We start from the raw sequence: 19,848 nt of genomic DNA on the forward strand, positions 1-19,848 counted from the left end.
AGTTCCTTTTTTTTTATTGTGGATCCCTACTAACCCTTTAATCTGTGATTCCTACTCTTTAATTAACTAGTGGAAATTCTATTATTTGTTTTTTTTTCCTTGAGCTGTGGTTTGTGTATTTCAAACTGACCTCAGAGAATCTGTATATTGGAAGCGTATTCCAAATTTGAATGCCTAAATTCTGAAAGTAGAATAAAAAATACTCATTTGTGTCCAAATACTTAGTTGTTTTGCAGGTTACAAGTTTAAGGTAACCAGAGGTTGTTTGTGTGTGGTAAAAATAAATACATAATTTTTGTATTAGCTATCATTTAATCTTTAATGGTGGAGGTGTTGGGGAATAAACATAAATTATACTTATTAATGTGTAGCACAGTTGTCTTCAATTGTTTCTGTTACATTTAAGGTGTTAACCCCATCTTTAATTTAAGACATCTTGGATTAAGAAATGTTTATCTTTATTTCTTGGTATCAGTGGACATTCATATGGTACTAGAATTCTGTTTTACGTCTGTACTATTCACAATGGGAATGGGAAACTAAATTGACATATCAAATATATATAATATATTGAAACTGCTTGGCACAGGTCCAATCTCTATTTTTCTGTAAAGTATATTTGATAGGCCTGTTTGTCTCATGTGTGGTCGTTCAGATGATAGGTTGAGTGTTTGATCATTGTACCAAGGTGGCGGTTTCAATTAAAGACAAAAATGTAAACCGAAGTACACATTTGTCTTATTAGCAATGAAAGTGGCTTATTTATGATCATCACATTGTGAGTGTGGGGACCAAAAGTTCCTATGGTCATGCAAACATGGAATTTGTACAATTATAAAGGACTCCATATTATTTTCATTTGAAGCCTGTGCTTACATACTGGTAACAAATCATGACAGTCTTGACTGTTAAAAGTGATTCAGCTGGGTTATTATGTTTCTGTGTTAATTTAACAATTCCTGCTTTGCACCTTTGTGCTTTGTATGTTGCATTTAGTTTAATTTGCATTCAAAGCAATGTATAATGGTATCCAGCCATAACTACATTAAATAAGTCATGACAATTCCTCTACTGTCATGACTTATTTACCAGCATGTATACAGTCATGTAGTGCTCCATTATGCCTTTTTAAAATGGAACCAACTCACGTATTGACAAAAGTATAATATGCATTTTGAAATTCTATAATTATACTCTACTGATGTTGTTCACTTAGTAAGTACTGTAATACAAAACAATAAATAAATCCAAATAACAGCAAAGCACACAAATGAATTACTGAATGCATTTGGTACATTTTGTGGGCTCTGCTTGGCTGTGTTAATGTTGTGTAGTAATAAATTGTAGTATTTCAAGTTGGAAAAAGTGTTATTGAGTCTGTATAATATGCTTAGACCAATATTAAAGAGGTGATTATCTTGTGTAATGTATTTTATTCAAGTTTTGTTTCATTCCAGAAACTCTGTACATCTTTATGTTATTGGTAATTGGTTCAGTTGTTTTGACAAGTACATAGTTTTAGTTCCAGCTATAGTATTATAATATATCTAAGAAAAATTTGATATTTTGGTCAGGACTGGCAAAGCAATGGACAAAGATTTTATTCAGCAACATTGTAAAGCATATTTTGAAGTTTCAAAAATGCCACATTTACTATGCTGTTCCTTTCCTGTGATGGAAGTGAATTATTTGGATATTTGTGCTCATGGCAAAACAAGAATTTAAACAAGAATTACAATTATAAAATAGAATTTTGGCCTCTCTGTGTAGGGCACAATTAAAGGAAATAACAGGATATTGTGTCTCTTATTCATGCAAGGAAAATTAAAAGCTAACATCTTCTCTCTTACTTCTCAATACCATCTCAGCTGTAATGATTTTGCTTGTTCCCTTCCTTATTTTTTAATATAAGGATTACTATATGAATGTGTTGGATTAAGGACTGTTTTCTGATAGTTAAGGTTAATTTCAGTTTCTGTCAATCTGGAATATAATTGCCATATAGGTAGTGTGACAGTGGAAAACTACATTTTTGGTTTCCTTTCAACCATATTTTATACAGTAGGTGTGCTTTTCCAAAAAGATGATCATTATAAGATTGCTGTATTATAAGAATAATATTTTGTAACAGTGGATGATCTCTTGTGTGGAATGTAGAGAGATGCTTTCCTAATAGGAAGAGTCAACACATTAAAAAGAAACCTATTTGCCAAGGGCTTCCTTGGGGAGAGAATCACTGTGGTTCATAGCTCACTAACCTGTACAGTCTACATAATATGGATTTCTCGTGGTGAAGAAACTGGGGATATACAGGATGTAAGCTTTAAAATCAATAGCAGTCTGGTGTAATGGCATTGTTCCTGTACAGATGTGGTTTGGTTAGGTTACATATGACTTTTGTTAACAATTCAGGCATAGTTTTTACCTGCAGATTAACCCACAAGCCAACTGCATTTACATATGCATGAAAACAAAAAATATATTTTGTAGAGGGATTCATGTGTTGGATTTGTTTCTTGGATTCTGAATATAGACACTAAAATGTAGTGATAAACAGCATTAACAATTGACTACATCGTTACTCATGTTTTACCATTTTGTTCTGTTTGTTTATTTCCAGGCAAAACAGATAGAGGGTCCTATTCGTATGGAAGGGACTCCAATCTACAAGGTTGCCATCAGGTAAGAAGCACCCTTTAATTCATATAATAACTGGGTTACAGCAGTGCTGGATGAATTAAATGCTAGTTTTAAGCTACGCTTGGACATTTATGTAACAACTTTCCTGATGTGTGTGGTGTGAATGTAGTCAAATACCAAATACCCAAAACACCCATATGTGCCTGAAGTCTGCTAAGCTTGTATTGCAGTTGTTCACTTTATTGCAAATGAGTTGCAACCTGTCTGCAAAATGACTGATATATATGTTGTAAACTATCCCTTCTGTGCTATGGGCATATTCTACTTGTCAATTGTGAAGCTGTGGAAAAGCAGGGTTGGATTGAAGTTTTCAAAGTAGCTCAATGTGAGGGAATTAAGGAGTTTTTCTTGTCTCAGGAAAGGATACATTTTGTTTTCACTATTAGAGATGAAGTCTGAAGGTCAAAGGTTCTTGTCATTTATGAAAAATTATCGTGCTTTGAAATTAATCTCTTTTGACAGCTGACAAGACAAAGCCATCAAAGAGAAGGCCCAGTCATATGATTGACGTAAGAATACAGGATGTGTTTTAGGAAAAAAATATATCCGCAGTGCAGTGGGAATTCTGTGGAGAGTTGAATTTGAGTTCCTTCTCCAGAGTAGACCGCCTAGCTCTACATTTACAGGAGTATTTTACTTTCAAACTACTCATTTCTAATCAGCATATATTCTTGGCAGAAAGTATTCCCAGTTAGTCTGGTCCTGGGCCCTTCGTGCTAGAATGGAGTTCTTGGATTACGTGTTCTTAGTTGCCTCAGTCAATTATATTCAATTTATTTTAGACTTGTATTTTATTTTTTTCACAAACCAGTGGATTACCTGCAAACAACAAGTGTTGTTGGCAAAAAGCTTATGCAGTGACGTATTTTATTATGCATTGTTTAGCAAAATTACTTGGTCATTTTACAGTAACAATTTAGGTAGTATAGGTAGTATCTGTTAATGACTACAAATTAGCAGTTTAGCCCTGCAGTTTTGGGCCTATCAATGTACAACCTTATGAGATAGGTATTTGTCCTTGGGAGATGTTCAACTTTCTAGACAAAGTTAAAGTGAAAATCACTGCTGCTTTTCGTGGCATTGTTTATCACCTCATCTTTTATCACTCAGTTTCAACCGATTCAACCCCCATTTGTGAGGACTAGTAAATTTTTTTCCTATGCAGATTTAATGTACTGTACAGCATTCTTTGGCAAAGACTTGTTTGTGTTGGTGGATGTCTTTTCAATTTGAAGGATTAGGTGCTGATAAACACAATACAGTTGGCAACAGGCTCCTTGCAAAGGAAATTCTTGAATATTGGACTGCTTGCTAGGGCAGGATATTGAAAATGGTAAAATGAAGGCCGGAACAGGAGGTGACATTGAAGTTGATCCAGTAGGACTCTAACATGATTTGCTTTTTAAAACTCTTAAATCATTTTCCAGGCTGAATCAAATGAACATTCCTTAACTGTAATGTGAAGTAAAGTAGATAACAAATGTTTTATGCAGCTTTCAAAACTGTTGCTTTTAGTTTAACTGATTTTGTGACTGATCTGTTTGACAAATCTATGAAAACACTTGCACTCTCAGGAATGACTGCATTTTATATTATAGTTCTTGTCTTCATTTCTGTTTAGATGTTTAGAAAATTCGTTTTCCATACATAATGCTAGTAACTGCAGGGACTTTCCATTAGGTCTCATCTTTAATTTGATTAGAACTGCTGCCTTTGATTTCGGTAACAAAAGACAAAATTCTTGTCTCACTATTATGTCCTCTGCTACTGGTAATAAAACACTATACACCAGCAATATACAAATTCTGTGCACTGCAGATGGGCTTTATTGCAAACACTCTCCTATTATAATAGTCTCCTATTATTTATGTGTTTTCTGCTGTTTTTTCCCCCCAAAGGGACACAACCTAAGCTGTTTCTTTGAATGCATTTCCTGCCTAAGCTGTCATAATTCTTAAGCCATGGAGTTCCCAAATGACCCCATTGACGAATGTAAGCTTAAAAGAATGCGCATATCTAAGAGGTCACTGGCTTGAATTTTAGTTTCGCCAAAGATGAGACCTTGGAGTGCAAAGCACACCACGCTAAACACTGGCCATGGTGTTCTCAAACCGAATTCTTACCACAACCTCCTTCACTCCACACACTCGAAGGAGAGTGACGAAAGGAAGGAGACGATGACGGTGACAAGGTGGAAGGTAGCTTTTGCTAACTAAACTTTCTTATGTAATGGCCTTAACCCCTGTCTCTCATTGTTCCACCTTCTTTTTCCAATCGAAGCAGTGAATTGATATGTGAATTAAGCATTTGAAACAAACTGAAAGGCATTAACTAAAAATACACTTGCAAGCAAAGTAGGAGATAACTCAGTTCGTCAAAAGATATTGCTAGTCTGTTTTTAATCGTCCAAATTAGGTTACAAACAATAGATATTATGGAAATGTTGTTTACACCTTTCAAAAGCTTGACAACATTTTACAGTCATCCTGTCCAATCAGAAGTTTCTAAATAGAGAGCTGAGATTCTAAGCTCCTTCATTGAACGGTGCTGAGCAATCTTGACCTTTATCTGACCTTGACCAGAGCCTTCTTTGACCTTAGCGCTGCTTGCCATGAAGCCCCCAACCCAGCAAGGGAAGAAGATAACCACCCACCAAAGTGTTGGTCTGAAATTGTACTGCTATAAAGCCACGGAGCAGCAGGAGATGCCAGGGAGGCCTAATCCTAAGTAAACGAGTGCTGCCAAAATTAGGAATTATACGGCAAGGTGGAGCGGCGTCGCCTGCCACTTTCGGCCGACTGATCTCTTTCAAACTGTCGGAAGTCTTGAGAGTGGTGTGACTGTTCATGCAGGTCTGCAGCGATAACTTAAGGGTTTAGTTTAGGAGGGAAAAAAATGTAATTTAAAATATTTTTAGAAAGCAGCAATCGCAACTCATATTTGGACCCTGGCTGGTGGTCTGGGTGGATTCACACCAACCTGCTGTGGTAACTGAACCTGCTGAGGTTCATCCCAATAATTCTTCTTAATACGAATCTATTTTTTTTCCCCTCCATACATAGACTTACACCATCACATAGGATTTTCTTTCTGTGACTTTTGGTGACTTGAGGGAATATGAATGTCAGGACACAATGATTTATTGTTCATTTTTGTTACTGAATTGTTTTTGGCAGAGTGTCAAGGCCAGCCAACTACCAGCAGAAGGCTCTGAAGAACAGCCTGCGTAAGCACGAAAAATAAAGAGAATTCAAAAGAAAAATATACACAGTGCAAGCGTATATTTCCATTACCATAGTGATACACATTCTCTGCTTTTACATGTGCTCAGATCAGTGTTGCTTATAAAATTCCTGAAGTAAAAGCTTTCGCCTCATTTCAGTACAATTAATAACAGTAGTTTTTAATGATCAATGTTTGTATTTGAAATTCAATTACACTTTTTTACGTATATAAAATTCAGGCATGGCACTTACTGACCATTCACTTAGTTGACATGCTTATTTATTTATTTATTTATTTATTTATTTATTTAATTTTATTTCTTATTTCTGTATCATTGAGAGAACTGTTCTTTGCTGTATGGAGCCTGAAATTGTTTTCTGGATGCTTCTGAATGGAAGAAAATACAGCACTCCCTCTCTGTCACTCTCCCACTGTCTCTGCATACAAGATAATCTAACCTTTATTCTAAAGTTTGAGCACCATATTTGCCTCTTCCTCTTGGTGGCAAACAGACACTCTCATAGGTAGTTGGATTATCAACCTGAATACTCTTCTATTCCCTCATCTAAATTAACTGGGTTCTTTGGGCAATTTGCCGTTTTTGCCGTATGGGGTATGACTTGGAAAGTTTCAGTCCTTCTTTTCAGCTTTCATTAACAGCCGCATTTTTTGTAATCAGTAAATTGGCAAACGTCTGGCATTATGTACCTCATGGGGAATGTGCTTGCGTTGATCACACATTCATACTGTTGCTTTCTGCCCTATCTGCCTTACCTTATTCTCAGATCACTTTTTTATTAGCCTCCCCTACACCTGCGTTTTTAATTAAGTGTGATAGCAACCTGTTATATATTGTTATGTATCAAACATATTACAAATTGCTGAAGCAATCATCATGAATACAATACTTTCAATAATTCCACTCTCACACAGTTCTCCATGTGCTCCATGTGTTGATATGAAAGACAAAGAATAGTTAGAAAAAGCTATAAGAAAAGGGGTAAATTTGTATCATGTGTAGTCTGTGGTCTGCTCCAAAGAGAGCTGTGCACATGCTGTAGAGTGCATCTAGAGTAATTTATTTGGACAGGAGTCAACAGTTGAGAAATTTACAGCCATTGCGCTGTGGCGGAAACATCTTTGGAATGTAATTGTCAGTGCTGAGGGTAGGCGGCCCGGGCAGCCTGCCTCTCGGTGCTTGTCCCCAGTGTAAAGTCTTCAGTTCCTGTGGTGGTTTGCTGCTTTGTATCTGGTTACTGGGAAGGGTCAAGGCGAAGAGCACTGGGCTGAGAAGTGGGATGTTCACAACATCCTGCCTCCACACAGAGCGCAGGGTTGGCCATGACTGGCTTTTGTTTTCATTGGCTCCTGCTTTTATCCAATGGGAGTTGAGAAGGATGTACAAGCCCACTTGGCCATAACATTGTAAACTATCTGATTGTGGAATAAAAGGTTACTTTTCTTGTTGAGGATTTTATTGAATACAACTATTCAATTTGACTTCATACTTAATAATAATTATCATTATATATTTATGTATTTATTTGAATTTCTAAGTTTATGGGATTCCTTATAGTCTTTTGCAGAATAAAAAACAGCACTTTATAATACAATTCCTTTTTGTGGATTTTTTTTTCTCAATATATGTATTATATGAAGAAGAAGCCTTTACATTTAAGCAGAAGCTAAGATGAGGAAGTTTATAGCAACTGATCTCCAACCACATCTTGAAAATAAATGTGGGACCAGAAATGCACACTAAAGCCTGTTTCAGCACATCTGCAATAATATCTTTTTTTTAAATATATTGTATATTACTGTTTGGTTTTAATTATTTATTTTTAACAGGTTTCTGGAATATAAGTAGCTTATTCTTGAAAACCTGAATAATTTGTGTACACACGTAATATTGTCTGTTAATTAGCCGTGCCTGTGACTACATCTGTTTTATCAGAAGAAGCTCAGGTAATCCCACTCGCTCTCAGATCCAGACCAGAAGGGCCCTGTTGCTATGGTGTTGTAGTGAGGATCTGAGCCAGTGCCAGCCACTGTACCAGAAGGCCTTACTTAGGTCTCTCCACCCTGCATAGGGAGCCATTGCATTAGGACAACGTTCTCTTGTCTCCTGAATGACTAATGACTGATGAGTGTAAACAACTGAACTATAGGTAGGTGAAAAGAAATAGGATATCTTTGCATACAAAGACCTAATACCTGGTCCATTTTCACAACTGAGCCAATTCATTTTTCAGGATAATAGTAGTTAGGTGCAACAGTTAATAACAATCTGAGCCCAAATGACTGAATACAATGAAAATTAAAATATAGTATAAAAAATGTTGAATACAATGTGCTTCAACTCAAGAATGAAATAATAGCATAAGCACTTATAGACTATTCCTTTAAGTAAAGCTCTTTTGGCAGAGATGAATGCGCCAGCCTGTCCCTGACCTCCAGGTAAAGAGGCCTTCATTATGGTCAGCAGATGAGTCTTTACTCTCGGTTTGATCAAGTGTGAATGCTGAACGTTGGCATGAAATCATGTGCCCAAGTTCTTTCAAGTAGGCTTGATGAGAGGTATTGTGTAGTACAAATGAACCCTTCAACTGCAATAATTTGACAAGCTACAGCCACTGTGCTAACCATGCATCTTTTCAGTAATTTGATGTCATATTCACATCACTACTTCATTGTAGAGTTGTCAGTGACCTTAACGTTGACCTCTGACTGAAGATTATTGGAATATGGAGGAATAATAACGATAAGGAAACCATGATCTGGGAATTCTGCCTTATTTTGATACATGCTTTTATTAGAGAGAATTCTCGCAAGTAAATTTCACAATCAAAGCTGTGCCATGAAAATGTGTGTGGCATTTGTCAGCGCTCTGAGTACTCAGAGTACATGTCCTTCTCTGAGCATCACATTTCTAATTTAGTATTAATTTTCAAGTTAAAATTAAGAGAGATTGTCTTGCAAAAAATGTCTTGTAAATGAATCTTGAGACCAAGTCATGTTAATAAGGTTCGTATTTTATAGTTATTTGCTAGGTTGTATTTCAGACATTCAATGGACATGACACATCCTTTCAAGCACTCAGTCATAACATTCCAATACCATAAAAACCATAAGCAGACCTCTTTAAAAAAAAAAATAATAATTATATATATATATTAGGGCTGGGCGATATGATTTAAAAATAATATCTCGATATTTTTAGAAATTTGGATGATATACTATATATATCTCGCTATTACTTGTATTTATCCAATCAAGCCACAAAATAAGACCAAAGACATTCAAACTACAAGTATTTCGTTAATCCTTCAATAAGCAAAACTAACAAATACTACATGCAGGCTGTCATGGTAAATATATGCAGAATGCAACACATTACAGGGCAAGTGTTGTGTGATTACTATTACGTGTGTTATGTTGTTATGGGATATATATATATATATATATATATATATATATACATACATACACACACACACACATAAGGGCTTTTATATAGAACAATGATCCGGTCAAGGAAGGATGGACAGCAGCTCCCGTCTAAAAACAGTCCATATTCACCGATGTCTCAAAAATTATTAATTAGAGAAAAAGTGAACATTATATTGCTTACGCGTTTCGACTTATCATCCTCAGAGCACATATATAAATATACACATTATGATTTACTGTCACATAACAACAATAACACAAGTAATAGTGATCACGCAACACATGCGCTATATAGATTCAGGAAGATTTAGCACAGCCGGGTTTATAGCGGCGCATTAACAACTGCTAGACAGGGACGTTTCCTCACTGACGGTCACGTTTCGATTCTGCTTACCGATACAGCACGTTGTTAATACAAAATATATTATTATTATTATTATTATTATTATTATTATTATTATTATTAATAATAATAATAATAATAATAATAATAATAATAATAATACAACTGTTGAACCACTTCACCATCTTAATAAAAATAAAATGATACTTTCTGCATGTGTTTGCATTGCTTTCCAATTTATTAAAATGCAAACAAACCTTATTATTAATTTTATACAAATGATATCAATCTAAATTAGCGGTGGGGGGGGGTGCTTGCAGATCAAGTTTAGCCCGGCGACGAGAGCGGGGCGCAACGTGTGCGCTTGCACATTAAAGTTTACTTTTGTTATTGTGATTATTGTGTGTCGGGTCTCTCTCCTCATGTCCGTCTGTGTTTCTGATGCTCATTTCATGACGCATCCAGCACGTGTGGAGGAACCGGGAAGAACGCAAAGCGTCCTAATGACGCAAAATACTGCCGTAAAGATTGCAATTTGCAACACCACGATATAAACGATATAGCATAATATGGAACGATAGACGTTTTTCTATCGTCATACGATATATATCGTCATATCGCACAGCCCTAATATATATGTATATATTAGTACCATTTGTTCCAATCGTGTGGAGTCTAAAATAGGCACACAAGCTTCAAATTGTTAGATTTTTATTTATTTATTTATTTATTTCAAGAACATGTGTGTGGTATAATGTTAATTTTCAACAGCTGTTTTCTAGTTTGAAGATCCTCTGTATGCATTCCCAGGAGACGGCCTGTAATAATTTAGACACATCTGCCATCACAAACAGGCAGATCCTTTTTTTTTTTTTTGTGAATATATATATATATATATATATATATATATATATATATATATATATATATATTATTCATCATAATACCTGTGTAAAAAAAAAAAAGTGCATATGTATACACACGTATATAGCCACTACACGAAAACATATCCTCTGTGAATGTTGCTGTTGCAGATCTTATTTTTAACCAGCATCAATTGGCAGAAATGGTTTGTTGAAATCAATTGATGCTCACGGACTGATAGTCATGTAAAGCGGCTAATCATTGATGTTCCCCTGAATTTCTGAATCCTTGTGAGATTAACAATGAAAGTTTTTCTGGTTTGCTTTTTAAAGATGTGCCCATGTTAACCCTTTCCCCTCTAGACAGCACTGCATAAAACAGCAGGCTCCCCTTTTGCAGTGAGAACAGCTGTCAGTAGATGGAGAACAGAACAGAGCTGTCAGAGTCTGTCTTTGAGGGTTGCTTTGTAGAGCTGTCATCCCTCCTACTTCTCAGAAGCTTACTGGTGGCTCTGTCACAGAATAACTCCCGATGTGCTGCGACGGACAGTGTAGCAGTGCCTTCAAGTTTCAGTCATTTCCTAGTCATTGAAGGTACATGACACAGCCTGGCTTTCTGCTCTTTTAAATGTAGAGGGCCTGACTGGGAATTCCCATTTCGAATGTCAGCTCACCCCAAATCGATGACGGCGATGACTGGATGATTGCAGACCTTCACCTTTTAAATTAATTTTTGATTGTAACTTATTTGTATTTACTTCAACTATTGTACTGGATTAGTGTTACAGTGGAATCAGGTGGGTGGGCTCAACCCAGGCAGTCTCCTCATGCATCTACCAGATGGCTTTGGGAGAACTTGCTGTAAGGAGTTTGTATTTCCTCTTCCTGAAAGTGCTGAGACGTATGGTGCTGTGGGTGGCGTTCTTTAATGTTTATCATAAGGGGATCAGTAACATCCTCTTACTGTGGCTTTTGTTAGCTATCTCCAAACTGCGAAACCATTAGCATGCTGCTGTCAAAATGTTTAAACCTATATTTGTTCTCATTTTATTTCTAAAATGAGCTGTGTGTGTTGCAATATCATCCCATAATGCTATGCTACCCACAAAAAAGGAATCAAAATAATCATAAAATGAATTGGAAAAAAGCCACAATAAAGAAGAAGCATAACACTTTGCACATCTTTTTTTGTGCCTGTACTGAACAAATAAAGGCTTCCACTTGAGTTGTCTAATGTTTGTAATTAAAACGTTGTGAAGCTTTGTAACTGTTTAACACTTTCTATGTCGGTGCCTGATTGCTGTTCATTTATTCATCAAGATTTACCACCATTACATCACATTTCTACATTTTAGCCCTTCTAACCTACCTCCCTAAAGGGTGTTTAATATGTCCACGTAAAGGGACTGGAGGAGTAAGACAGCCCTGCTGGAAAACAACAGCAATCCCCATACAAAAAATATGTTTTAATGCTTGCTCTCATGTTACTTCCTTATAAGTGCATTACCCTGGGGGCTAACTTGTTTTGAGAGAGAGCAATTCAGACTCCATCTAGCTGTGTTCTTGGCTTTTCTGAGGAGATTACCTGAGTCCTCTCCCAGCTCAACACCTTCCTGCTCTGTTCTTCAAACAGACTTTACCTGAGCCAAACCACTCAAGTTTCATTTCATTAGCTCTGGAAAGTGGAACAGCAAATACGGGTCACCACTAAGTGGATACAAATCTAAACCTTCCTCTTTTTTCTTTTTTTTGTGAAGAAGAACCCATTTGGTGTGTGAAACTAGGGTTTCTCTCGGATTAGTCTTGAAATTGCACTTTTAATTGTCCTTTCTCTGACTACCACAACCATGGATAACTAAATGGGTTAATCTGAAACTCAACTACTCAAACTGTCAGCCAGTTTTGCCAGGGCTTTTTATGTTATGCATTTATCTATACATTTGTTGGGTTAATATGACAGAGAGAGTCTCTAAATATTGTTGTTTCTGTTTTTTTTAATTTATTTATTTTTATTTTGTGTACATGATGGCATTAAAACTGCATTAACCTTCACGGTGTCGGACAAAGTTTATTTTCAGTCTGCATGTAGTGTGCTATTGTTGAAATGCCAGTTTTGGAAAAATTGAAAAACATTGTGATTTGAGTTAGCACAGCATTGCATTGGTTGGTATTGCTTGGTATTATTAAGTGTGTATCAAATGTCAGCACCAGTACCTTCAGAGATTGGGTGTACTGCGGATGTGCACACAGTATTCTTTCTAAATACTAAAGTATTTACTATGACCTCATTCCTCTGCTCCTTGGTGGGTCCACAAAGCACCCACTTCCCCACATTTCATTCAGAGGTCTCCAAATCATATTTCCTGTCTCTTCTCCTGTGCCAGAGCAAACTCGGGACACGGGAGAAGGAGAGGATGGCCCTTAAATACACTAAACTTAGTTATTTTGTTCCTCAATGTGCAAGGCTAGTGTTGCTGGCTTGAGTTAGTGGATGTCTGGAGGCTGGGGGCAGGAAGCTTCTCTGGGCCGTGTGGGTATTTTTATGCAGTCTCTGAGTCAGCGATACCTTATGTACAGGTGCGTGTTGCAGTGCCAGCATTTCATTTTTATTAATTGCTCTTTCCTGTGCACCCAGACTCCCCTTATGCGCGTGACTTGTGAGGATCCTCAGCTTCAGTTTGTTTCCTCATAATAGAATACAAAACTGAGAAAGGGTCAGTTCAGTTTTCAGCATTGGGGTGAGAAACAGATAAGCTGATTTGCAGAATATTTAAATATAAATCATTGTGCATGCTAATGTGTACATGTTTATACATATATTTTTTTAAACATAAAAATGTAACTCACATTTTAGAAGTATCAAGTTAGAGACCGATTTTAGCTGGGAGAGTGAGGGGAAATAAGTGAATATTCTGGTAAGAATTGGACCATAGCGTGACTTGAAATTGCTTTTTCGTTAGGGAGAAAGGATTAACTTATTTTTCATATTAGTTGGTTTACACCAGAGGGGACCAAACTTTATAGGACTTATGGACGTAATCATGCAGTGTTCGAACCAGAGACACCTCCAGTGGAAGTGGAGTAAAAAACTAAAATGCACAGTAGCTCATTTATATTGAACCAGAAAGATTTTCTTGGTAAGGCAAATCTTTAATATTACACTTACATGCAAAAAGTAATAGACTTTTATATACTTTAACGAGTCTTACACAATATTACATTTGGGACTTGGGATTTGTACATTAGAGGGATAAGCGGTACAGTTACTTAGGCAGCTGGTGCTTGAGCCTGGCTTAAAATGAGCATTGGGACCTCAAGACTGAGGTGTGCATTCAGAGCAATGAAAAGCTGGACTTATGACATCTGCTGGGAATGCCCATGACTGCTGCCACAGCGCCTCACCTTTCTTGAGCATTTCATTAGCTACATATAATGGATTTTAGCAGCCATATGTATATAAATCATTGTGTAATTGTAGTAACGTGAATAGCATTACACCGATCAAACTTTATATTGCATCTTTAAAAAGACTGACATATCTTTATCAACCTGTTCAATCATAAAACAAGACCACTGGAGAGACAAAAAAAGTTTTTCTGTGTAATTAAAAGGGAACAAGTGCTTAATATGATCAACATTAAATAATCGTGAGTGTGAAAAGTTTTGTAAATTGGAATTACTCTCCCTGTGCTACACACTGGGATTTGCGTAGTGTCATCTGGGGGTAAAAATCTCCCAGCCGTCTGGGAAAGTTAAGCTTCTCATTAAAATGGAAAGGAGTTCAGCAAGATAGTGATATCCTGCTTGCCTTCTAATGTACATTTTCCCCTTATTTTGTATGCATAAAATACTTTGGCTTATTTACAAATAAAACTAATTATCTGTGATAAAACGGAAAACCCTGCTTTACTTAGAAAGAGAGGATGAGATGTTTTAACTTGAATGAGACTCTAATCTATTAACCAGGGTATTTTTAAATTGTCCTTTCATTTGTTTTGGAGAAATCGCAGCATCATGTTCTACAGAACAGCATGCCTTTGACACAAACACTTGGACTTGTTAGCTCCAGTGCAGGGTACTGAAGAAAATATGTTTTCTGCTTTTCGGTAAGCAGCCCTTTCTGTCAAAACACTGACACTAAAATATGTATGTACATTTCTGTGTGTGAAATATATATAATTCAATGTATTTTATTGAGACCAATGTTTTTGATCTTCACTGAACTGTGGTTGATTGACAGTTCATTTGTCAGCAAAAATAGATATTTTGTGTATAGTTGCACAGGGGCCCAACCCTTAGCCCTGTATCCTGATTAACAATGTCTCTAATTTGCCTTTTTGCTTTACAATATATTTCAGTAAAAAATAATCATCCTCTGGGTTTAGCAGGTTAAAATGGCTTATATTATAAGTAGGGTTTAAAGGTTTCAGATATTTTTCCTTTTTCTTTTTTTTTTTTCTGGCATTAACTTGATAAACACAGGTTTATGCCCTGAAGTAATACATCAAACACTTTGAAGCTACATTGTAGTTGCCTTGTTTTCACATCACAGCTAGGTGAATTTTCTTTTTCATTCTGAGTACAGAATTTCTTTCACATATTAATATACTTGTGTGTGTGTTCGGTTAAACTTTGTAGTATATCTTGAAGTAGATTAGATTTAAAGTTGTCAAAAACTCACTAAAGTAATGCTTGACTTTCCAGGTCCATCTACAACATGAATTTCTTATACAAACCTTAAGACATTCAAATAAACAGTGCTGTGTACTATGATTCAACTGAGTTTGTTGAAGCATCAGTAGTGTCTGCATTGTATTCAGTAAACTGCCAAAGTAATTTCCTTTATAATGGCAGGCAGCACTGTCCTTAACCCTTAAGTGCCCAGTGTAATGTATACACGTCACAAACATTTAGAAGGCTTGACAAAAATATATTATCCACATTTACCGTGCCTGTATGTAACATATGTGTCATTGTGGGTTCATAAGGATAAAATCATGGTCAAAGAAGGCCAAGGAAATCTCACTTAATAGTGATATAGATTGGTTGTTGGCTAATTATTTGACACTACGGATCCAAGCCATTTTCATCAAAACCACAAATCTCACTCAGTAGGATCACTTTCCACTGTTCTTCACCCCTCTTTTGATAGGCTTGGGGCCTCTGTATCCATATCTCCCGTGTGGTATCTTTCACGCCAGACATCTGCTTTGTCTTCTCCACACAGTTCATCTGGTACATCACGGTTTTTGTTTTCAGCCTGGTATGACCTGTGCTCCACTTCTGTACAATTTTCCCCACTGACTTCGAGAGTCCTGAAGTCTCTACAATCTTATTAACCGTTAAACCTATGACATGGACACTAACTCGCATTACATGTTAGATTGTCAGCTTTGATCCGCCTGCTGTGCTGGTGGAAACTGGACCCATTGGTTTTTAGATTGGCTTTATTTATGTTTGGACTACTGCACATGCCTACACAGTGCTAGACTTTATGTGAATGGGGGCTTTCACATGGACATCCTTTACATGCTTCAACTCACAGTGCATATGTAGTCCTCTAGCCTAGACATGGCTCAGCTTTCTCACCAGTTGTTATTAAGAGTCCCCATTGGTTGTCCCATTGGCCAAGCAGCAGGGTGATTGGTTGTGGTACATTCTGCTTGACGAGTGTCATCTTACAGCACTATCGGGGCTCCTGCCTCCGGCCAGGCTCCTGCAGCATTGGACATTATCACTGACAGCAGCGGCCTTCCCAGATTTGTCATTTAAAAACAAGGGACCCTCCCCCCCATTTCCTGACAGCTCATGACTCTGGGGATGTGCAGATGTGTCCAAGATGAACAATGTAAGAGTTGTGAGACACAGTTATAGATGGGAGAAATGGTACTTACAGGTTCTATACATAAGTGTAATAATTGTTTAACCAATTGTGACATGAGAAAGAGAGGTCTAGCCCCCTCTGCCCACCTGTGCTGCAGCATAGTGAGGTTTCTGCCTGAGGACTAAAGCTGGGCTTTCCTCCCAATAATCACAGCTGCCCTTCTCTGGTGTTTCTGAAATCTAATATAAGTGGACCAGGAGATTATACTTCACAATGTGTGAAATCCCCACTGGGAGCAGGCCTTTAAAGCGCATGAAAATGTGTGTTTATGTTGGACATTACATGGGTGGATCCAATTTCAGAATTTTAAAGAGGCCTTTTTTTATTATTAGCTTGCTATTAACCAGTTTAACACAGTAGCAAGTGTCTCACTGCTGTTCTGCTTTATGTTTCAAATTTCGAAAGAGGACCTTTATTTACGAAGCATTCAAAGAAACTGAACTAATGAAGGAGTGTCCTTTCAACCCTGTCTCTCTCATTTCCTGTATTGAAGATGTCCCGGGAAATTCAAAGGAGATTTTCTGACCTAAGGTGCTCAACTGGCAACTTATGTTCTGTTCCTTTAGGGCTTCTTGTATGTCTTTCTCCTCTTAATTTAAGTTTATTCTTCTCTTCAATTTTCTTTTTTTTTTTCCTCAGGGGCGACACTGTCTTTGTGCTGTTCAAGGAGGCTTAAGAGTTAACAAGATTTTGAATAAGACTTTTGTTAAGTCAAATCAAAGAACCATTAGCTGGAGAGGAACTTTTTTTTTTTTTTTATCCCGGGTGCTCTTGTGTATTTCGTTATCGCCATTACCTTAATGTCCTCTCGTTTTCTAATCATCATTTTGTGCCCAAGTAGGCATACCACTGTTATTAATATCAACATTCAAGTCTTAATCTTTCATGGGGTGTTTTTTCTTTTTTTTTCTCTCTGTTCAGGTGTTTGTCATTTATCTTTGTTAATATTTCTAGTGGCTGCCAGCTGGGGACAACTAGTCAGCTCTGAAATTGGGAAGGAGAACGGCATGAGAATTTTATTACGGAGTTGCCGGGCGACTTGGTTCTGAAAAGATTCATTATAGAAGATGTGCCACTTTGTTTTAGCAGACCCTTTTACTCCTCACCACCCCCCCCACACACACACACCCACTCTTCATCTCCCTTTATAAAAAAAGAAAAACTGACTTTATTTAAGACAAGGAGCCTTTGTTTTATCTTGCAAAAGGCTTGTGAAATTCTTCAGCTCTCAGTGGGTTAACGGGGGAACAGGAGCCGAGTTGTAATTGGCCTATTTAGGGTATTTTGCATGTGAATGGTGTTCTAGTGAAGCATTACTAAGTCTGTTGTGAGCAGCACAGTGATTAGAATTTAGATTAGGGAAAACACTTTCTGTACTTTATCAACTACACTAATTAGTTCAGTTGCTGGAAGTTAACTTCAAGTATCGATAAAGTTGGAATTTTACTTTTTCCTCTCTCCCTCTCACTTCGTTCAGACTCTCGCGCTAGTCCTCAGCAGGGAAAATGTCCGGCACTTTTGATAGAAATTAACGAACCTACACGCACTTTTAGTTGCTGAATAATTGAACTTAATTAAGAGAACAATGTTTTCTGTGCAAACTTTAATCAGGAGATATGCTCGCTCTGGGTAAGTGTACTTTCACAATAGGAAAAGACAGCCCTCTGGAACTTTACATAGTGCTGTCAGATTCCCGAATATAGGGATTGTAGTAGATCAGAAAGGACAGAAATGTTTTGTTATAGTCACCAAGGTAAATGCAACATTTAAAATGTGATTTGTTTATATCCAAAAATCGAGTAATGTTGAAAAGTTTACAAGCGTTACAAGAGTTTTAAGTGTTTCAGTGAAATGCTTTACCATGATTCAATGTACAGGTGCATTACTTCTCAGTAGAAACATAATCATAAGGAAAAGGAATATCTAGATATGTGTAATATATATTTATTTCCTGATTGATGTTCTAGATTCCACTGAAAGACTGTCGGTATTAATAGTTTAAACACACATCACTACATGTAACTATTCATTGACAAATGTTATTTTTATTTTTGTGTACACAATTTTCCTTAGTAGTTCAAATCTGACGTCCTTAACTTATTTGCTTTGCATTATTTAATTGCATTTTTTTTAAGGGTTTTTAAGTAAAGTTTTAATTTTTATACCTAGATTGAATAAAATATGAAGAGAGAATAATGTTTATGAACATGCAAAAACATGTTTTAGATCAAATAGATTTATTATTTTTGGTTTACTTTTAAAAGTGTATTTTTAATAATTTGTTGGGCATGTCCGGGCAGATGGACTTTTTTTTTTTTTTTTTAGGTTTGGCCTGTTTCTATGATACATTATTTCTTGTTTGGTGATCTGGGAGGCCAGAGTGGGAGTAATATTTAGCTGGTGGACTGTTTATCTCCCTTCTAATATGTGCTTGTCCTGTGTTTCAGCCGAGCCTCCTTGGAGGTGAGATGGGAATGGGCAGTCCAGGGGCTCTTTCGCCCACAAAGCCAGGCTCACAGTATTATCAGCACTACTCCAGCAATAATCCACGGCGGAGACCACTACACAGCGACTCAATGGGTGAGCTCCAGGCTTCCAACAACTCCGTTTAGCTCTTCGCCCTCCTCCTTTCCCAGCCACCACGTCCCCAGCACGGCGACACAAACCAGCATTCATTTTACCACCAACTTGGATCAGTATTTTATCTTTACATGTCGAACACAAATCCTGAAACTCTACCCTTAGGGTTTCTTTTAACCTTCATCAATGAATGTGCTATTACCCCATGGTTACACCCTTTTGAATCGGAAGTCATTCACTGTTCTTTACTTTATTTGATCTTTACATAATCTGTGTGTTTTTATAAAAAATATTATTTATTGGAAAGGAAAGACATCAGCAGTACTACATTTTGAGCATTACTAGTTCAGATATTTTTCAATTGTCAAATAGGTACCATTCAAAGTAATTCATTTTTTAATGTATTTATTTGAATGAAGATTATTAAAAAAAAAAGAAAATTGTATTACTATTATTAAAATCCTTACTGTGAATTTCACAACACAATAATCAAACAACAAATAGGGCTTAAACATTTTTTTTTAAATTATTTGAGAAAACACTGCAATAAATTAAATTCACTTGCATGCAATATATATTTTAATGAACGTTCCAAAATTCTCAAACAACGATGCAGTTTTAATAAGGACTTCCCACTTAAAACCTCTTCCGATACAATGGGCTTTCCGTCACTTTATGTCTGTATAGGATTTTTAAAGAAAACATAGGCCTTGATGTGACAGCCTTGAGGGGTTTTCGAGGCGGTTTTCAGTCCCTTTCATTAAAAGCAATGATGGCGAGTCCTTCCTTCTTCTCCACATATA

At 36.7% G+C, this 19,848-nt stretch overlaps 1 protein-coding gene across 11 annotated transcripts in view; it reads left to right on the forward strand.

Moving 5' to 3' along the window:
• Positions 1 to 19,848, forward strand: part of tcf4 (transcription factor 4) — a 182,009-nt gene that overhangs the window by 86,658 nt on the left and 75,503 nt on the right. For all 11 annotated transcript variants that reach the window (XM_066710936.1, XM_066710938.1, XM_066710937.1 and 8 more), the window contains 2 exons: positions 2,621 to 2,682; positions 18,913 to 19,045. In XM_066710936.1, the coding sequence (XP_066567033.1) occupies positions 2,621 to 2,682; positions 18,913 to 19,045 (195 nt within the window). The remainder of the gene's footprint in view (positions 1 to 2,620; positions 2,683 to 18,912; positions 19,046 to 19,848) is intronic.

Source organism: Amia ocellicauda, chromosome 8, assembly GCF_036373705.1.
Source record: "Amia ocellicauda isolate fAmiCal2 chromosome 8, fAmiCal2.hap1, whole genome shotgun sequence".
Lineage (NCBI taxonomy): Eukaryota > Metazoa > Chordata > Actinopteri > Amiiformes > Amiidae > Amia > Amia ocellicauda.